Consider the following 18,053-nt stretch of genomic DNA (forward strand, 5'->3'; position numbering starts at 1 on the left):
CATAGTCTTTGAGTGTAGACTGTTAGTCATCATTAACCGAGCTCTTTACTGCTTCCCTTTTGTTGGGGAGAAAAGCAAACCAAAATTAAATGAAATTCTTTTTAAGAATTATTCGAAGTTTTGTGTAAAGAGTAAGAAACTTCAACACTGTTTAAACGCAAGCTGCCTCGGGTCTAGTACTAGTGGTGCTGCCAGCAGCAATTAGAGATCAGAGGTAAAAAATTAAGAACGTAGGAAGTAAACGTCTTTTTAAGAGTTTTTTTTTTGACTAGACTGTAAATCTAGCAAGCTCAAAGAAATTAAAGAAAAATTTAGAAATCAATTGTATTCTTATAAACCAAGTAATAGACCACATGATAACAGGAAAATAAGCAAAAGATATATATGAATATGTTACTCACAGAAGAACTATACACAGCAACCAGCGTATGAAGGTATGTTCAACAGGACAATTAATCAGGAAACAGCAGTGGGAAACAGCAGTGTATTAGAACAGCAGTGGGAGATATTTCACCCATTGTTTTCGACGAAGGGATATCCAGGTTCATGAAGCTCCGACGAAACGGGCACTGGTGATGGGAGTGTAATGCACTACAGCCTTTCTGAAGTGTAGTGTAATGGTATCTGTTGACATTTTTTAGAGTGCATGCCTTTTACACTTGCTCTTAGCCAAAAGGCCGAGAAGCGATAGAGAGTGCATGCCTTTTGACCCAGTGTTTCTAATTCTAACACGTATCTACCTACCTACCTACCTATATTGATATATATGTAGAAAAATATTTTCTTAATATTTAAGTAATCTCTACACCCATTGTGAGGCTCAAACTGACAAACCTGGGATCGAGTTGTATGCTCTTCCAAATGAGCCAGCCAGGCACCTCTGGAAAAATATTTTTAGACATAAACAAACAAAATGCCTTATTGCAACATTATTTGTAATAGTAAAAGTTTGATGTAGTCTAAATAGCTATCAGTCAAACATTGTCTATACAGATTATGGTACAGAAATAATATGGAACATAATGAAGTTATAATAAAAAGAAAGAGTAAATCTACATGTAGAGACCTGAAAGATTTTCAAGGTATATCATTAAATGAAAAGAAAGCAAATCACAAAATAGTATGTACTGCATCATCTCATTTATGTATGTAAAAAAGCCAAATTATTAAACAACTCTGTATTTGGGCTGTGTGTGTGTGTGTGTGTGTGTGTGTGTGTGTGTGTGTGTATAGACTTGTGTGTATGTTAAATACAAAACAAAAGAACATTTAATAGTGGTTACCTTTAGGGAAGGGGAAGTAAGTTTGGGCAAAAGGGATATATGGAGCCTTTACTTTATGTTTTCAGATGTCTGTATTTTCAAATTTTTTTATACCAGGAATACGATCATGTATTGCTTATTCTATAAAAAATTTTTTTTGACTTAAGAGTCCATTCACAGTAGTGATCAAAACTTTCCATTAAGAACTGAGAATTGGGGCACCTGGGTGGCTCAGTTGATTAAACATCTGACTCTTCATTTTGGCTCCGGTCATGATCTTGCATTTTGTGAGTTCAGGCCCCACGTTGGGCTCTGTACTGATGATGCAGAGCCTACTTGGGATTCTCTGTCTCCCTCTCTTTCTGCCCCTCCCCTGCTCACACATTCTCCATCTCTCTCTCTCTCAAAAATAAACTTTTAAAAAACAGAAACAGAAACAAGACAAAAAAAGAAAAAAAAGAATTAATTTGGTATGTGAGATTGATTCAAGGAAAACTATAATTCTAATGAGAGAAATAAGAGAAATAAGAAGAAATAAAAAAAGAGAAATGAAGCCAAAGACATTTTAAGACGTAAGATAGAAGAAAGAAAAATACTCTTAATAGATTGAATCCAAGAATTAGACATTTAGTACAAATACCAAATAGAAAAGTTCTAACATAAAAACAGTAATTTTATCATATGGAAATAGAGTAAAGTAACTATCCAGAGGACAGTAGCAGAGCAAGGAAATGTGACAGTAAAAGCTGTTATTCTAAACAGATGAAAAATTGATACAAATATAAAATTAGTTCCCATTTTGTGCAGGAGGTCATAGTATAGAACTAGTTAATTTTACACTTAAGAAAATAAGTCTTTAGGGGTACCTGGGTGGCTCTGTCAGTTAAGCGTTTGACTTTAGCTCAGGTCATGATCTCACGGTTCGTGGGTTTGAGCCCCACGTCTGGCTCTTTGCTGACAGCTTAAAGCCTGGAGCCTGCTTTGGATTCTGTTCTCCCTCTCTGTGTCCCTCCCCCACTCATGCTTTGTGTCTCTCTGTCTCTCAAAAATAAATGTTAAAAAACATTAAAAAAAAAAAAGTCTTTCATTTCATGAATATGTGACGTGCTTGGCAACTAAAATGCAAATTTAAGATAGTCAATTATATTTGCATTGCGGGCACTATTGTGAATTTGCTAATATTTCTTTAGACCAGTGTTTTTCAGCCGTTAAACAATAATCATTTTGGGGCGCCTGGGTGGCTCAGTTTTTTAAGCGTCCGACTTCGGCTCAGGTCATGATCTCACGGTTTGTGGGTTTGAGCCCCACGTTGGGCTCTGTGGAGACATGCTCAATGTCTGGTGCCTGCTTCCAATTCTGTGTCTTCCTCTTTCTCTGCCGTCCCTTGCTCACGCTCTGTCTTTCTCAAAAATAAAATAAAACATTAAAAAAAAAATTTTTTTTAATTATCATTTTCTTTGAAAATTTTTATTTTTGAATAGATCATCCATACACATGTTCTAAAATTCAAAAGGCACAAAAGTAAACATTGAAAAACAAGTCTTTCTTTTACCCTTGGGTGTCACTCACCTAGTTCCCGCCCCAGTGGCAACCTCCATTAATTTCCCACGTACCCTTCCTGATACAGTCCATGAATGCCCAAGTGCAGTTTTACAGAGAGTGCTTGTCCTTTTTACAGGAGCCAAATAATAGTAGTATTTATTCACTTAAGGGTGTTGTTATAGAAATCATTTCACATCAACACATGGTAGACCTTTTAAAAATAGCTATATAGTATTTCGCTGGGTTTATCTACATAACGTATTTACCCAATATTTTATTCATGGACTTTTGTGTTTTCACTCTCGCTGTTATTAGTAATATTGTAGTAAATATTCTTACATGTGTGAGTTTATACACATGCAATCATATTTATAGCATAAGTTCTCCTTACCATCTTGAAAAACATAAATATTTAATTTTTTTCTTTTTTTTTTTTTTAAAGTTTGTTAATTTATTTTGAGAGAGACAAAGACAGCATGAGTTGGGGGGGGGGGGGCAGTGCACAGAGAGAAAGGGAGAGAAGGAGAGAATTCCAAGCAGGCTCCATACTGCCAGCTGAGAGCCCACATGGGGCTTGAAGTCACGAAATTGTGAGATCCTGACCTGAGCTGAAACCAAGAGTTGCACGCTTAACTGACTGAACCAACCAGGCACCCTAATTTTTTTCTTCATCCAAAATAAAAATTTTGACACAAATTAAAGGTGTGGAATTTTGTTTTATTTCCATATGTGATATTTCAGTAGGTTGGAGTATTGAGTCAACCTGACTGCTGCAAGCAGTTTTCTCCTTAGGGATTATAACATTCAGTATAGCTTGTCTGTTGCATTGCTTTGTTTTCATAACTGGAAATAAAGAAAAATCACAGTCATAAATCCCATGCTGTACTTATGTTGGAAAAGTAATAGGTACTAAAATATTTAATACCAGTTTTTTATGTTACATGTTTTCTCCCACCCCAGATTGAAAATCACATAATTGTAAAACTCTTCCAACCCTTTGATCCACTAGTGCCAGTTTGAAAAATACATCCCATAGACATAGTCCTTAAGAGAAAGAGAGGTATCTGCTCAAAGATGCTTGTATTGTTGTTCCTTATGAGGACCTAAAATGGGAAACAATCCAAGTATCAGGGAATAGCAAAATCAGTTTTAGTAAGATTTGCAAGTTGTTTTTGCATGGAAATATAGGAGATAATGTTAGGTGGAAAAAAACAGAAGGTAAAATAATACTCTGTGGAAACATGTATGTGTAGTACTACTTACCAGATGTTATAAAGTGGTGTCGGATCAGATTTTTAAAGATTAAAAAAAATTTTTAATTGTGGTATTACTTTTTTTTAATGTTTTATTTATTTTGAGAGAGAGAGAGAGAGAACAGGGGATGGGCAGAGAGAGAGAGAGGGAGAGAGAGAGAGAGGGAGAGAGAGAGAGAGAGAGAGAGAGAAAGAAAGAATCCCAAACAGGCTCCGTGAGATCATGACCCGCGCTGAATTCCAGAGCCAGACGTTTAACTGACTGAGCCACCCCGGGGCCCCTGGATATTTGATTATTTTTAAAGATGCTCCCTGGTGTTACACTTTCTAAGAACTTCCTTCCTTTCTTCAAGGTTCTGTTGGCGCAACTAATATGAATGAACACAGTTCCCGTTCCCATGCCATCTTTACAATTACTATAGAATGCAGTGAAAAAGGCGTTGATGGTAACATGCATGTCAGAATGGGGAAGCTCCATCTTGTAGACCTTGCTGTAAGTAACAGGATACTACTGAAGGAGTAACCTTTGCTGTTTTTTACCTTTTATTAATGGATAAAAATTCAAGTGAAAATGTGTAATTTACATACAGTTTTTAAGTTGTTTACTTATGTACGTGTTTAACTTATTTATCATAGAATATTTCTAATGTATACAAAAGTAGTTAGAATAGTAGAATGATCTCCCATATACCCATGACCCAACTTCAGCGATTACCAGTTCATGGCCAGTCCTGATTCATTTTTGCCTTTAGCCACTTTTTCCCTTCCTGTATTATTTTGAAGCAAATTCCAGATATCCTGTCAGATTTTTCAGCATCAAAGTCTGTTTTAAACTGTCAGAGGCATATTCTGTATTTTTTATTTGAGCTTTATTTCTATGTCTGTTGCTAGGGTTCAGAAAGACAAGCAAAAACTGGAGCTACTGGACAGCGCCTGAAGGAAGCCACAAAAATCAATCTTTCCCTTTCCACCCTTGGTAATGTAATTTCTGCCTTGGTTGATGGAAAAAGCACTCATGTTCCTTATCGCAACTCTAAATTGACTCGTCTTCTTCAAGATTCCTTAGGAGGAAATTCAAAAACCATGATGGTAAGACTTAATTGTGGAATAGTTAGCATCAGGCAAATTTCAGATTCCTGTTTATGTATTGCCATGACTTGTTAAAAACCATTGATATTTCACTTTTTTTGACTTTGTGATGATTCTTTTGGAAGAACATCATGTGTGCTAACCCATATAATGGTGTTTAGAAATCTGTGTGGTGGTTGCTTTCTTGTTCCAGAAGGCCAGAGAGGAACTATCTATGCTTAAGAAATTCTTTTTGATATATTTGTAATGGTAGTATTAATTTTGACTGCATCAAGGGTAAAATGTTTTGTATTCCTGATTCAACAGTGTGCAAATATTGGGCCAGCAGATTACAATTATGATGAAACTATTAGTACATTACGGTATGCTAACCGTGCTAAGAATATTAAAAATAAAGCTAGAATCAATGAAGATCCAAAGGATGCTTTGCTTCGTCAGTTTCAGAAAGAAATAGAAGAACTGAAAAAAAAGCTTGAAGAAGGTAACTTTTTCTCAAAATACTAATGTTAATATTGGCTAAAAATATATTGTTTAACCACTAAGTATTCTAATAAAAATCACTTATTTAAATTCTTTGAGCATCTAACTTTGATATTTTAAGGAATATTTCTACAAGGTAACTTGATACATACTTTAGCATTTTCATATTAAGTTTAATTATGTAATATTTGTGTATGTAATTTTTAAAAATTGATTTAATTTAAACCTCCATCTCAATCCCTATGACCTTTTATAGATTTCATTTGACCACTTATTCAATAATGAATTTTTTTGTCTCCATATAAGAGTGAGTTTTACCATATATATATATTTAGGTGAAAATGACCTAGAGTATCAGTCACTGTTGTTCAAAATAAAGAAAGCTATCAGAGAGTCATGGGTAAACCACATTTACTCTAAGTCAAAATTCATTGTGTGGCTTTGAAAATAATGCTTTCGTTCTTAAATTTGAACATGAGATTGAATTTGAGGAATCCTTTTCTAATAAGGTGTTAGAAGGTTAGAAAGTTTGAAGACCTTGTTCATGAGGGTGAGAAATTTACCAGCTGTCATTAAGTGCTCAATGACTCTCTCCACTTCATGCTAAGAACTGATTGGCATAAGGGGTGCTTTGCATAGCAGATAAACAGAAGGCTTAAAATAGCTTTTTTACAGTTTATGGGGAAACTGGATACATCAGATGTGAATTCCAACATCACAAATGTTTGGAGATAGTACTGATTGAATAAATTTGAGTAAGATTATTGAGGAAAAGCAGTATAATTGAGTTGCCTCTTAGGTAATGAAATTTGGTATTTTAAATATGACCACTAGGTGGTATTTATAGTCAGTATGTTTTAAAGGTTTAAATTTCTTAGATTTGTTAATGTTCATTTCATCCTTTATTTTGCTGCCTTTATTTTTTTTACATTTTTTAATTGTGGCAAAATGCACATCACGTAAAATTTACCATTTTAACTACTTTTATTCGTTTATTCATGAAGTATGTTAACCTTGTTCTGCAACCATTACCACTGTCCATCCCTAAAACTTTTTAATCATCCCCAAATGAAACTCTGTACCCATTAAACATTTACTCTCCATCCCCCTCTCTGCCTCAACCCATGGTAACCCCTGTTCTATCTCTGAATTTGACTATTCTAGATAACTCATATAAGTAGAATCATATAATATGTGTGCTTTTATGTCTGGCTTATTTTACTTAGCATAAAGTCCTCACAGTTCATCGATGTCATAGCATGTGTCAGAATTTCCTTCCTTTTAAAGGCTGAATGATACTCATTCTTTGTATACACCGCATTTTGTTTATCCGTGCATCTGTTGATGGGCACTTGGGTTGCTTCTGCCTTTTGACCACTGTGAATAATCGTGCTATGAATGTGGGGATACAGATACATGTTTGAGTTCTTGCCTTCACTTGTTTTGGGTATATACCCAGAAGTGGAATTGTTGGATCATGTGGTAAAAAATCATGCTGACTTTATATTTAAAACATTTCATTTCATTTCATTTCATTTCATTTCATTTCATTTCATTTCATTTCATTTCATTTCATTGATGCTTCTGACATTTGTTTTTATAATCCAGGTAAGAGTGTTATGGTTAATACAGTTGGTCACAAACAATAAAAAGGTAGGGGAAAACATTAAAAGAATGATTTTTTAAACACTTTTTATAGACTTATCGGAAATTTGGAAGTATAGTGAGTTTCTATATAGCTATTATACAGCTTCCCTTAATGTTAACATCTTTTATGTTTGTTGGAACCAGGAAACTTACAATGATACAGACTTATTAACTAATTTGTAGATCTTATTCAGATGTTGAGTTTTTTCTCAAAAAATGCCCTTTATCTTCACTTTAAAATGTAGTCTAGGCTTACACATTGCAGTTAGTTGTCAGGACCTTTTAGTCTCCTCCTGTCTCCAGTTCCTCATCTTCCTTTGTCTTTCATGGTTTTCACACTGTAAAGGTCATATATTTGTAGAATGTTCTTCACTTTGGGTTGTCTGTAGTTCTCTCATAATTATTCTGCAAGGATTCTTCACTATAAATTCTATCATTTAATTTTTTTCTTTGGTATTAAGGTGTGTCTCATGAGAAGATACTCTGAAAAATTATGAGAAGATCCTGTTTCTCATCATTCTTTTCTGCCCTAATTTTAGCACCCAACAGGGGTTCTTGCCTGTAACAATAAATCTGTGGCATTTGCTCAGTGGTGACTTTCTCTTCTCACCATTCCTTCTAATATTTAATGTCTGGCATTCTCTTGTGAGGGGGAATAGTCCCTTATCCCCCACTGGTTTATTTATTCAATTATTTATTTATGTCAATGCACTGTGTTGTGCAGTGTAATACAACAATATCGTTATTTGTTTTATTGCTCAAATTACTTGGACTTTAGCCATAGGCACCCCTTCAGGGTAGTTGGTTGCTACATCCTTTGAGCATGCTCCCATCACTTTTTTGGCTTGTGGTTTTGAGCACTTACTTATTTCTGGCACCACATGTGTTTTAGGCTCATTTTATATTTTCCCTGCTCTGGTCTTAAAACCATCTGTTTCTCCCTGGTCCCTCTCAATGGAGAATGGTATTTAGAAATCGAGATTTGGACATTATGTGCACTCACTGCTACAAGGGTGTCATTGTCACTAGGCCTAAAGAAAATGTTTTTAATGCTTTTTTTCTCCCAATATGCCAATCTCTTCCCATCCATTATTTACTGTTGTTCAGATATTATCATTTGTGATGAGTGTATATTTTTCCCCCCAAGTTACCTTTGTTTTTTTTAGACATTTCTTACATTGACGGTATTGTTTTTAAATAACTATTTTGGAGGTAATATAGTACTGCTTTGAATTAATATTAGTTTAATTACTCCCTTTTATTTTATTTTTTGTTTTTCATTGTAAGTCATACTTGGGGTGCCTGGCTGGCTCATTTGGAAGAGTGACTCTCGATCGCAGGGTTGTGAGTTAAGAGGCCCACGTTGGGTGTAGAGATTACTTAAAAAATCCAGTCTTTGGGCGCCTGGGTGGCTCAGTCGGTTAAGTGTCTGACTTCGGCTCAGGTCATGATCTCACAGTTAGTGAGTTCGAGCCCCCAGTCAGGCTCCGTGCTCACAGCCTGGAGCCTGCTTCGGATTCTGTGTCTCCCTCTCTCTCTACTCCTCCCCTGCTTGCACTCTGTCTCTCTCTCTCAAAAATAAACATTAAAAAAAATTTTTTTTTAAATGCAGGCTTAAGGAAAAGTTATTATACTCTTTGTACAAATAACCCCTTCTTTTGAAACATTTCTTATTATATAGTTCTAAAAGTGGAATCACTATGTTAGATGACAATTTTATGGTTCTTAAAAAAATATGCTGGTTGAATGAATTATTTAACATCTTAAACAGAAAACCCATGAGAAAATGGTCTCCCAAAGTGATCTCTTTTTCAAAAAACCGAAATAACAACTTTAACATGAAATTTTTATGTGTATTTAGAACTGTTTGTAAACTAATCATTTGAAATTTTAAGTAGATCAGTTTAACTTCTCTTTAGGAACTTTAAAGCCTCTACGTACATCATGTCTATTCCTGAGGTTAGCATATCTGATATACTGTTTAGGAATATTAAAATATGGTTTGTTTCAGGCAAAAAAAACTTAATGAAGAAAATTAATAGAGGTCATGACCTACCTGGTATAGAATATAAATCGTTTTGTAAAATTTCTGTTCAGGGGAAGAAATATCAGGCTCTGATATCAGTGGGTCAGAGGAAGAGGATGATGAAGAGGGTGAGGTTGGAGAAGATGGAGAGAAGAGGAAAAAAAGAAGGGGTAAGTTCTTTTTAATGTTCTAGAAATTAACTGGGATTGCTACCTACATATGATTTCACATTCCTAATGCAGTTGAGTGCATGCCTTTTCTTTTGCCATTTTTAGTTATGGTAGCAGTTCAAACAAGAAATATGCCATATACATGGTTAACTTTGCCTTATTTTTTTCTCTAGTGCTGATCTTCTATTTACAGCTGAATCAGAATACCTTATCTTCTGTCTTTTTACAATTTAGAAATGTAAAAATCTGTGATAGTGGTTGTACCATGTTAAGATTTCATTCAGGGTTTTAATTTTATGTGGGAACTTTGATCTTTGTTAGGAACCTAAATTTTTTGTTTTGTTTTGTTTTAGGAAGTCAGGATAATGTGGAGTTTTTCTCAAGCATGGGTAGGCTTTAGAAGTCACTGAATTTTTTAAATAACTTTGAGGATTTTATGTTTCAATACTTTGTAAAATGCACTTTCATTCTTACTCTTTTATGGGGCGTTTGTTGCCAAGGGTGAAGTAAGGTTGTGTTTATTGTGATAAAGATAAAAGTAACAGGTGAAAGAGACATTATAATGGCCCGCTTTTCAAGCCTTTGTGCTCTGAGTGTTTGTTTATTTCAGAACTCTCTTCCATTAATGTGGATCATTAATGTGTGGATCATTGTTTTCAAGCTGGTGCATATTTTGCTTGTCTTATTAAAATGGTCTTGTTGAAGATAAACCCAGAAGTCCCCAATTTTAAAATGAAAGGTCCTATAACTTAAAAAGACAGGTAGAACATGATTTAGAGCAAGAGTTGGTCAATGATAAGTCTACTGGCCAAATCTGCCCTGCCACCTGTTTTTGTAAATAAAATTTTAATTTTTTTTTTTTTCAACATTTATTTATTTTTGGGACAGAGAGAGACAGAGCATGAATGGGGGAGGGGCAGAGAGAGAGGGAGACACAGAATCGGAAACAGGCTCCAGGCTCCGAGCCATCAGCCCAGAGCCCGACGCGGGGCTCGAACTCACGGACCGCGAGATCGTGACCTGGCTGAAGTCGGACGCTTAACCGACTGCGCCACCCAGGCGCCCCAATAAAATTTTATTTAAACAGCCATGCTCATTTGTTTACATATGGTGTATGGCTGCTTTCACATGATTCTGGATAGCCCAGAATAAATGCCTAAGGCATTTATTATCTGTCCGTTAACAGAATATGTTTGCCCACCCCTGATTTACATAAATGGTTTTGTGTTCATACCTATTTTTTTCAGACTTGTCATAGCTAAAGCAGATAATAGATCTGTTAAAAATAAAATTTTAAGTAGAAAAAAATGCCATTGCTTAATATGTTAAAATATTTAATAGTAAGATATTTTATTACCTTGTAAGATAGGCTTATAAATTTTAAATTTTTCAGTGAGCCTTTCACAGTTTTGCCATGAAACCTTAAACATACATAATTACATCCAATTGCTTGATGTTTTGGTGGAGAAGGAGTGAAATTGGAGACAAAGCAAGCTGTCTATAATGAAGGGTAATTTATCATTTCTATAGTTTTAATTGTGCATAACTTTAAATTTGGAGTTTTAAAACTCACTTCCTGTAACTTATCAACTAAATAGTTTAAAGAGACTTAAATGTCACCAACTGACTTACTTTTTTATTCATGTCATTCCAACCTCTGAATTGCTGCTGTTTTAAGTAGATATTGGGATTTGTCCATAGTACATGCTTAAAGGAATACAGTTTCTAATTGCCCTGTCTGACTTTGTAATTAGAGAATATTGGATAATATACCAGGACTGGTTTTAAGGGAAAATAAGTTTTGGTTCTTTAGTACAAAGCTTGATTGTTCTTTAAAATTCTGTTTCTGGAACTGAATTTTCCTCTGTGTATGTGTTCATTTTCTTGTTTCCTCTTTCTTTGGTTCCCGTTGGGTTCATTTCTTTGTCTTCCAGGCAGTAGCAGCAGCAGTAGTTCAGACTCCACATGTTCTGTCATAGAGAAACCTCTGGATAAGTCCTTGCCTAGTGAGTGGTAGCTCTTAAATTACGTCACAGAGCTTTGGCTTTTCCATAACCCGTGGGCTTCATTTGAGAAATGCTGCACTGCTCCCTGTCATTATTTAAAGAATATGTGTTGGACTTCTCAGTAGAACAAAGCATGTGATGATTTCTCCCCTTCTTCATTGCTTCCAATTACCCATAATTGTTAAAACATGTGCTTAAGCTTATGTTTGAGACAATGGAAGAGAGATTCATGCTTTTGCAATTGAGATAATGTAAAGAGAGCTAGTAAGCTGTATAAAAGAATAATTAAGAGGTTCCTTTTTAGGTTTCATCATAAATTTCTAATCCTAGTTAGTATCAGGGACATGCAGTAACAAATCCTGAATTTCTAAAAGTACAAATTATATTTGGCAATGCACCAGTGCCCATTATAACATGTTTTATTTACGGTTATAAAGATCTTCTGCTTTGGTGTCCTATTCTTAGGGGTAGCTTAAGATGGAAAGCTCCCAAATAAACTGTAAAGTTTGAAGCAAGTAAAGATACATTGGGTAGTATTTCAAATGGCCACTTTTCTCTATTTCTGAACTACCTGATTGATTTTAAGAAATGTTCTAAGGTATGATTAGAGACTTCAGATCCACAAGAAATTGTTTCTGCAGGATCTGTCTAGACTTATTTCAGTCGTAAAGGCTTTTTCTTAAACCTTAATTTCATTAAGTTGAAAAGTATTGTTAATTTTATTTATATTTTTAGAAGAAAGGGGAATTGATGTTTTCTTGTACTAGATTGCAGCTTACTGCCTTTTAAAGCATTATCCGTGTACTCACCTTTCCAAAACTAATAACAAAAACCTTTGGTTGTTCTTACACATTTAGCTTTCTAGAGGAAGAATTCCAAGAATATTAAGAATTGTTTTCTCTCTTGACAACTCTTTTGTTTTTAGCAAATTGTTTTTAGCAAAACAATTAATTTCATAGGATAATTTATAAAATACAAGAAATTGCTTTAGAAACCATATAGAGGTATTATTTCTTATTATAAACTGTCAGGTCTGAGAAAATATCTGAGTGGAACATTATAATTTAATTTTCTTTTTTAAAATTTACCTTAATCTTTAAAGAGTAGTTATATGAAATGAGTTGTACTTTGTTCAGTTCATGCAGTTTTAGTTACTACTTGTGTACCTAGCATACAACGTTTTTTGTTGTGATGTGGGTGTGTTGGTGCATTGGAAAAATGGTTTTCCCAGCATGTGGTTGCTGTGTGTAACTTGTATGTACCTTTCCTTTTAAAAATATGAATGGCCTTTTTTAAGGTGCTCTTTGCTTGAATCATCAATTGATCATTTACTTCTATGAAATCATAATTGCCTTTAACAATCTACTAATAGATTGAATGCAAGTTTGTTATTATACAGGTGTACTTCACTTTATGCAGTTAATGTGTTTTTTTTTTTTTTTTTTTTTTTTTTTTTCTGAAAAATTTGCTTATAAACCAAATTGGAGAATCACATCCATTGGGAGAACTTACTGTCCTTAACATTTCTTTGTTAAATCCTTTTGTTAATCAAGTTCTTGCTACAAATTACTATAATCCAATTCATCTCTTTAGTTGATTGAGGTTTTTGTGTTGGATTTTCTTAAAGGGAGGCACACCTGTATTGGATCTTTATATTAGAACATTGAATTGGGAAATTTTATAAACAGACAATGCAAATTTTGCTACATTCAGCTAATTTTTTAAATTTGGCATCGTTTTTTGTTTTGTCCTTACAGACTACTTCCTAGATCTTAGCAGGTTCCCAATTCCATGTGTATCGTTGGTGTAACCACATAGTGCTGAACTCTTATATTTTCAGGAGTGTGGGAGTCATTGTATGAGCTTTTGAGATTGATTTGAAGTGTAATCTTAATCTTATTTGCTTAAATTACATCTCTGATTGTGTTGAATATCCTTTCTTTTTACGTAAAGCTGCTCTCTTTCAGTGTTGATGATTTATTTCTGTATTTATACTGTAAGTAAATGTTATTATACATTTTTCTTTGTTTTACAAAGGAAATAATGTTTTTCTTTTTTTCCTCTTCATCTCTGTGCATATGCTTCCTGTCTACGATTTGCTTACTACTTCTTACTGAAAGATCAAGCAGGTTGGTGTGATTGATTTGCACTCCACATGGTATAATTATTTAAACTATAAAGAATTTTATTATTTAATTACATTACATTTTTAAAATTTAATACTATTTTTTTACAAGGTAAGTATCTGTCTTTTGTATTAAAAAAAATCTTTTGACTTTAGTTTTCAACCTTTAGTTTTTTTAAAAAACCTCACTTTTTCCTAAATTAAAAAAAATGTTTCAATTTTTATTTTAAAAAATCAACTTTAGTTTTCAACTTTTAGTTTTTTTTTAAAAACTTACTTTTTCCTAAATTAAAAAAAAAATTACCTCCATTTTTATTCAGGAAGATATTAGCAACAGTCTTGTTTCCAAATGATCTTTTTAGAGGAACAGTTCACAAGTGTTAGATCAACATTCACATACACTGGATTCTCTAGACCTCGTCAACACAATAGACAAAAGTCAATATAACACCAGAACCAGATGACAGAATATTTTTTCCTAAATTTTTAAGGACCTATTAGGCCAAATTTCAGTAATGCAAATATAAATGATTTTCATATTCAAGCATTTTTTTAAAGCAAGGAATCCAAAAAAAAAAAAACAAACTTAAAGTTTTTTTTTCTTAAATAAAAAAAGAAATCACACACCTGGGTACTTATGCCCAACAATGCTCATGTAATGAGAATGAAATTAATTCAGTTAACTCTTCCTGAAATTCTTCCCTTTAATTTCATCTTGGCAATTTTGGTTGGAATGCATGGCAAAGGGCAATTAATACTATTATTCCTGTTTGGCTTAATTATATACTATATGACATGACCAACTTTTAAGATGTATTTACCTGAAATTTTGTGCTGAAATCTATCATGCAGTATTAGAAGAAGGGTTTTTGGTTGGTTTAGTTAAGATTTTTTTAAATTCTTAAAAAAAAAAATCAACGTAAGAGTGACTTTTAGTGATGTCACAATTTTAAGTGACTGGTTAGGAGAGTTGGAACATATTCACATTTAGCCTGAAATATTATTTGCAGAGAAATACATTGATTTATCTGAATAATACTGGCTAGAATATTATTTAACTTAAATATTAGACTTTTGAAACTGAACCGAACCCTGTATGCATGGTCATCTTTATGAGAATATTGTAAGAGCACAGTAAGATTTTTGCTGCTAAAGCGTCAGTTTGAAAATCCTACCTGAATGGTTTTGAATAACTAATGCAATTCAGGCCTGCTAGTAATTCATCAACAGGTTGTGCTTTTGTATTTCTATATATAATATCTTTCTTACTGCCTCTTAATGGGGTTAGAAACTAGATATTTTTAAGTGTTAACCAAACAACTAGAACCCTGAAGCCTAAAAATTAATGTGCATATGTTTATCAGATTATTTCCACTATACTGTTAATATCCACATCTTTACAGAGAGGTTTTTTTGTTTTGTTTTTTGTCTTAACATATTGGCCATTTTTTCTTTAAATATTTGTAATGCTGAGGTGGAAAATAAGTTACAATTTTTTAATGCATGCCCTCGTTTTATTTTTTTAAAGATTTTATTTTTAATCTCTACACCCGATGTGGGGCTTGAACTCATAACCCCAAGATCAAGAGTTGTATGTGTTACCCACTGAGCCAGGCACCCTCTGTATGCAATTCCTTTATACCTGAACTTCAACTTTTCCCCCTCAAATTTCTAAGAAATAGTACTGCTGATTAATCCTATCTAGGAGTTCACTGGGAGTAGGAATTAGATTGCTTTTTAAAATCATTTTTTTAACAGCATAATTCAGAATATTCAATACAAGTGGCTGTGCCAAAGAAGCCAACATACTCAGGTCTACATCCTGACTTTTGGAATGCAATGAATCACACCACACCAAAGCATGAATTTGGATCAGTGCTTTTATTTATTCTTTTATTTAACTTACTTGTTTTGTGGCTTAAGTTTGCTTTGGACTTTTATTTCTATAGAAATGGAGGGTAATATATTTTAAACCCTTGGGTTTTTAATATAATTTTATCCTAAAGATTTAAAGTCTCTGAATGCTTCTTCATCTCATGTTTCCTGAAAATGTATATTCAGATAAATATCTGCATCATCATTATCTTTCAGTTCTCTTTCCTTGTTAGCAGGAGGGGTTAGCTTTTGGGTGGAGACATTAACAATTTATAAACTCTTCTGGTTTACACTCTTCTGTGGTCCTTTGGGAAGGAAGTTAAGAATGACAGAAAGCTTTCAGGAGAGCCACACACCAATTCTACGAAAAGTTTGATCGTTTTTCTAAAGGAAAGTATGTTTCAAAGAAATTGTATTACCAGAAATGAATTTATTTGATTCAGTTTCATAACCAGTTTGATAACCTGGTTTTTTATTTGCTCTTTTTGATTTCTTATTTTAGTTTCATGATTTTGAAATTCATTCAATAAACTTACATTGGATACCTATTATATATATGTGAAACACTCTAGTTGGCATTATAGTCAAAATAATCAACTGGAAACTGCATTTCCAGCTTTATTATTTGATAGTATTTCTATTTATATTTGATACTTGACATATTTAAAGTGGCTTATTGAGATTTAGGCTCCTGAGTTTGACATAATAATGAGCTATTTTAATTGCTCATTTAAGACACGATGATAGATCATGGTAGCTCAACAACTGTAAAATGCCTGGTTAATTGTAATGTAACCGTTAAATAATTAGTATAGAATTTCTTCCTTTAATAAAGGTATAATATGAAACACTTCCAAGTAATTTTTTTTTTTAATTTTTTTTTCAACGTTTTTATTTATTTATGGGACAGACAGAGACAGAGCATGAACGGGGGAGGGGCAGAGAGAGAGGGAGACACAGAATCGGAAACAGGCTCCAGGCTCCGAGCCATCAGCCCAGAGCCTGATGCGGGGCTCGAACTCACGGACCGTGAGATCGTGACCTGGCTGAAGTCGGACGCTTAACCGACTGCGCCACCCAGGCGCCCCCCAAGTAATTTTATTAAACATAAATTTTACAAAAATTCTGAAGATACATGTTAGAAACTTCTTGCTATAAATTTTGCCTGATACTTTCATCTGTGCATTTTATGACTATATGTGCCTTTTATTTATTCATTTATTTTAATAAACTCTGGGGGGTATTTTTGGAAGCCACTTTATTTTGTACCTCGTTATCAGAAAAAAGTAAATAATCATACTGCTTTTTTGAACATACTGCATATTTGAGGACACATAGATCTTTGGTTTTTTTATTTAGGCTTTCCTGTTAATCTTTCTCTTTTTTTTTTTTTTTTCCTACTTACCTGTTTTGCTTCTCTTTGACATACTTTTGTTTTTAGTTATCATCGCATAATTACACAGCAGTTTGTTTAGCAATTAGTTAAAAAGTTATTCTAGGAACATATTAAATAGAAATAAAATATATTATTTGATTTGCTCAAAATTTTATTTGATTTTGTATTATTGAGGAAGGTATCTTTTGTAATTGAAGAGAATTTATACAAGCCTGAAAAATTGGCCCTAAAGTGATTGTTGCAAATAAATGACTCATATAGGTAAAAAGAAAGTGTCCCCAGATAAGATGGTTGAAATGCAAGCAAAAATTGATGAGGAGAGAAAAGCACTTGAAACAAAGCTTGACATGGAAGAAGAAGAAAGAAACAAGGCTAGAGCTGAATTAGAGAAACGGGAAAAAGATCTACTTAAGGCTCAGTGAGTATTACTGAATTGAGATAGGTTCGTGATTTAAAAATCTTGTATTTTTCATAGCATGTATAAGCAAGAAAATTAAATAGTAATTAAAAGCTTGATTTTTGTCTCCAGAATAGCTTTTTGGGATCGAAGGTTTTGTTGTATTTCCAGAAATTACATCTGTTTTTGTTATTTCATCTCTATGTAGGAGGAACAATTATCAGTGAAGTTCGGTGTTACAAATTAAATCATAAGTTAATTAATACTACACTGTGAGATAGAGGTGTTACATAATTATATCCCTATTTTTAAATTCTGCATCCAAATACCTGGTAAATTTTGGGAAATGATATTGATAGAATAGAAGATAATCGATGGATATTAACTATTCTCCTTTTTAATCAACAGACAAGAACATCAATCTTTGCTAGAGAAATTATCTGCTCTGGAGAAGAAGGTAATTGTTGGTGGTGTTGATTTGTTGGCAAAAGCTGAGGAACAAGAGAAACTTCTTGAAGAATCTAACATGGAGCTGGAAGAACGGAGGAAAAGAGCAGAGCAACTTCGCAGAGAACTTGAGGAAAAAGAGGTAATCTGACTTTTTGTTTCTGGTTGACACTTAGCCTTGGGTATTTAACTCTTCTAGTGAAAAGCTCTATATCCATAATCTTTAATTAAGTATAGTAGACACACAATGTTATACTAGTTTCAGATGTACAACATAGTGATTCAGTTTTTCTGTATGTTAATCTGTACTCCCGGCAAATGTTGCTGCCGTTTGTTAA

At 33.6% G+C, this 18,053-nt stretch overlaps 1 protein-coding gene across 3 annotated transcripts in view; it reads left to right on the forward strand.

Annotated features, from left to right (window-relative positions):
* KIF3A (kinesin family member 3A) overlaps window positions 1-18,053 on the forward strand; it is a 49,926-nt gene that overhangs the window by 23,109 nt on the left and 8,764 nt on the right. For 2 of the 3 annotated variants that reach the window (XM_086704384.1, XM_086704395.1), the window contains exons 6-12: window positions 4,411-4,550; window positions 4,949-5,146; window positions 5,453-5,627; window positions 9,371-9,469; window positions 11,404-11,475; window positions 17,133-17,289; window positions 17,677-17,857. In XM_086704384.1, coding sequence (XP_086560510.1) covers window positions 4,411-4,550; window positions 4,949-5,146; window positions 5,453-5,627; window positions 9,371-9,469; window positions 11,404-11,475; window positions 17,133-17,289; window positions 17,677-17,857 — 1,022 coding nt within the window. The remainder of the gene's footprint in view (window positions 1-4,410; window positions 4,551-4,948; window positions 5,147-5,452; window positions 5,628-9,370; window positions 9,470-11,403; window positions 11,476-17,132; window positions 17,290-17,676; window positions 17,858-18,053) is intronic. The other variant, XM_086704391.1, reaches the window with a different exon arrangement.

This window comes from Puma concolor, chromosome A1 (genome assembly GCF_028749965.1).
Source record: "Puma concolor isolate L17-30 chromosome A1, mPumCon1.1.hap2, whole genome shotgun sequence".
NCBI lineage: Eukaryota > Metazoa > Chordata > Mammalia > Carnivora > Felidae > Puma > Puma concolor.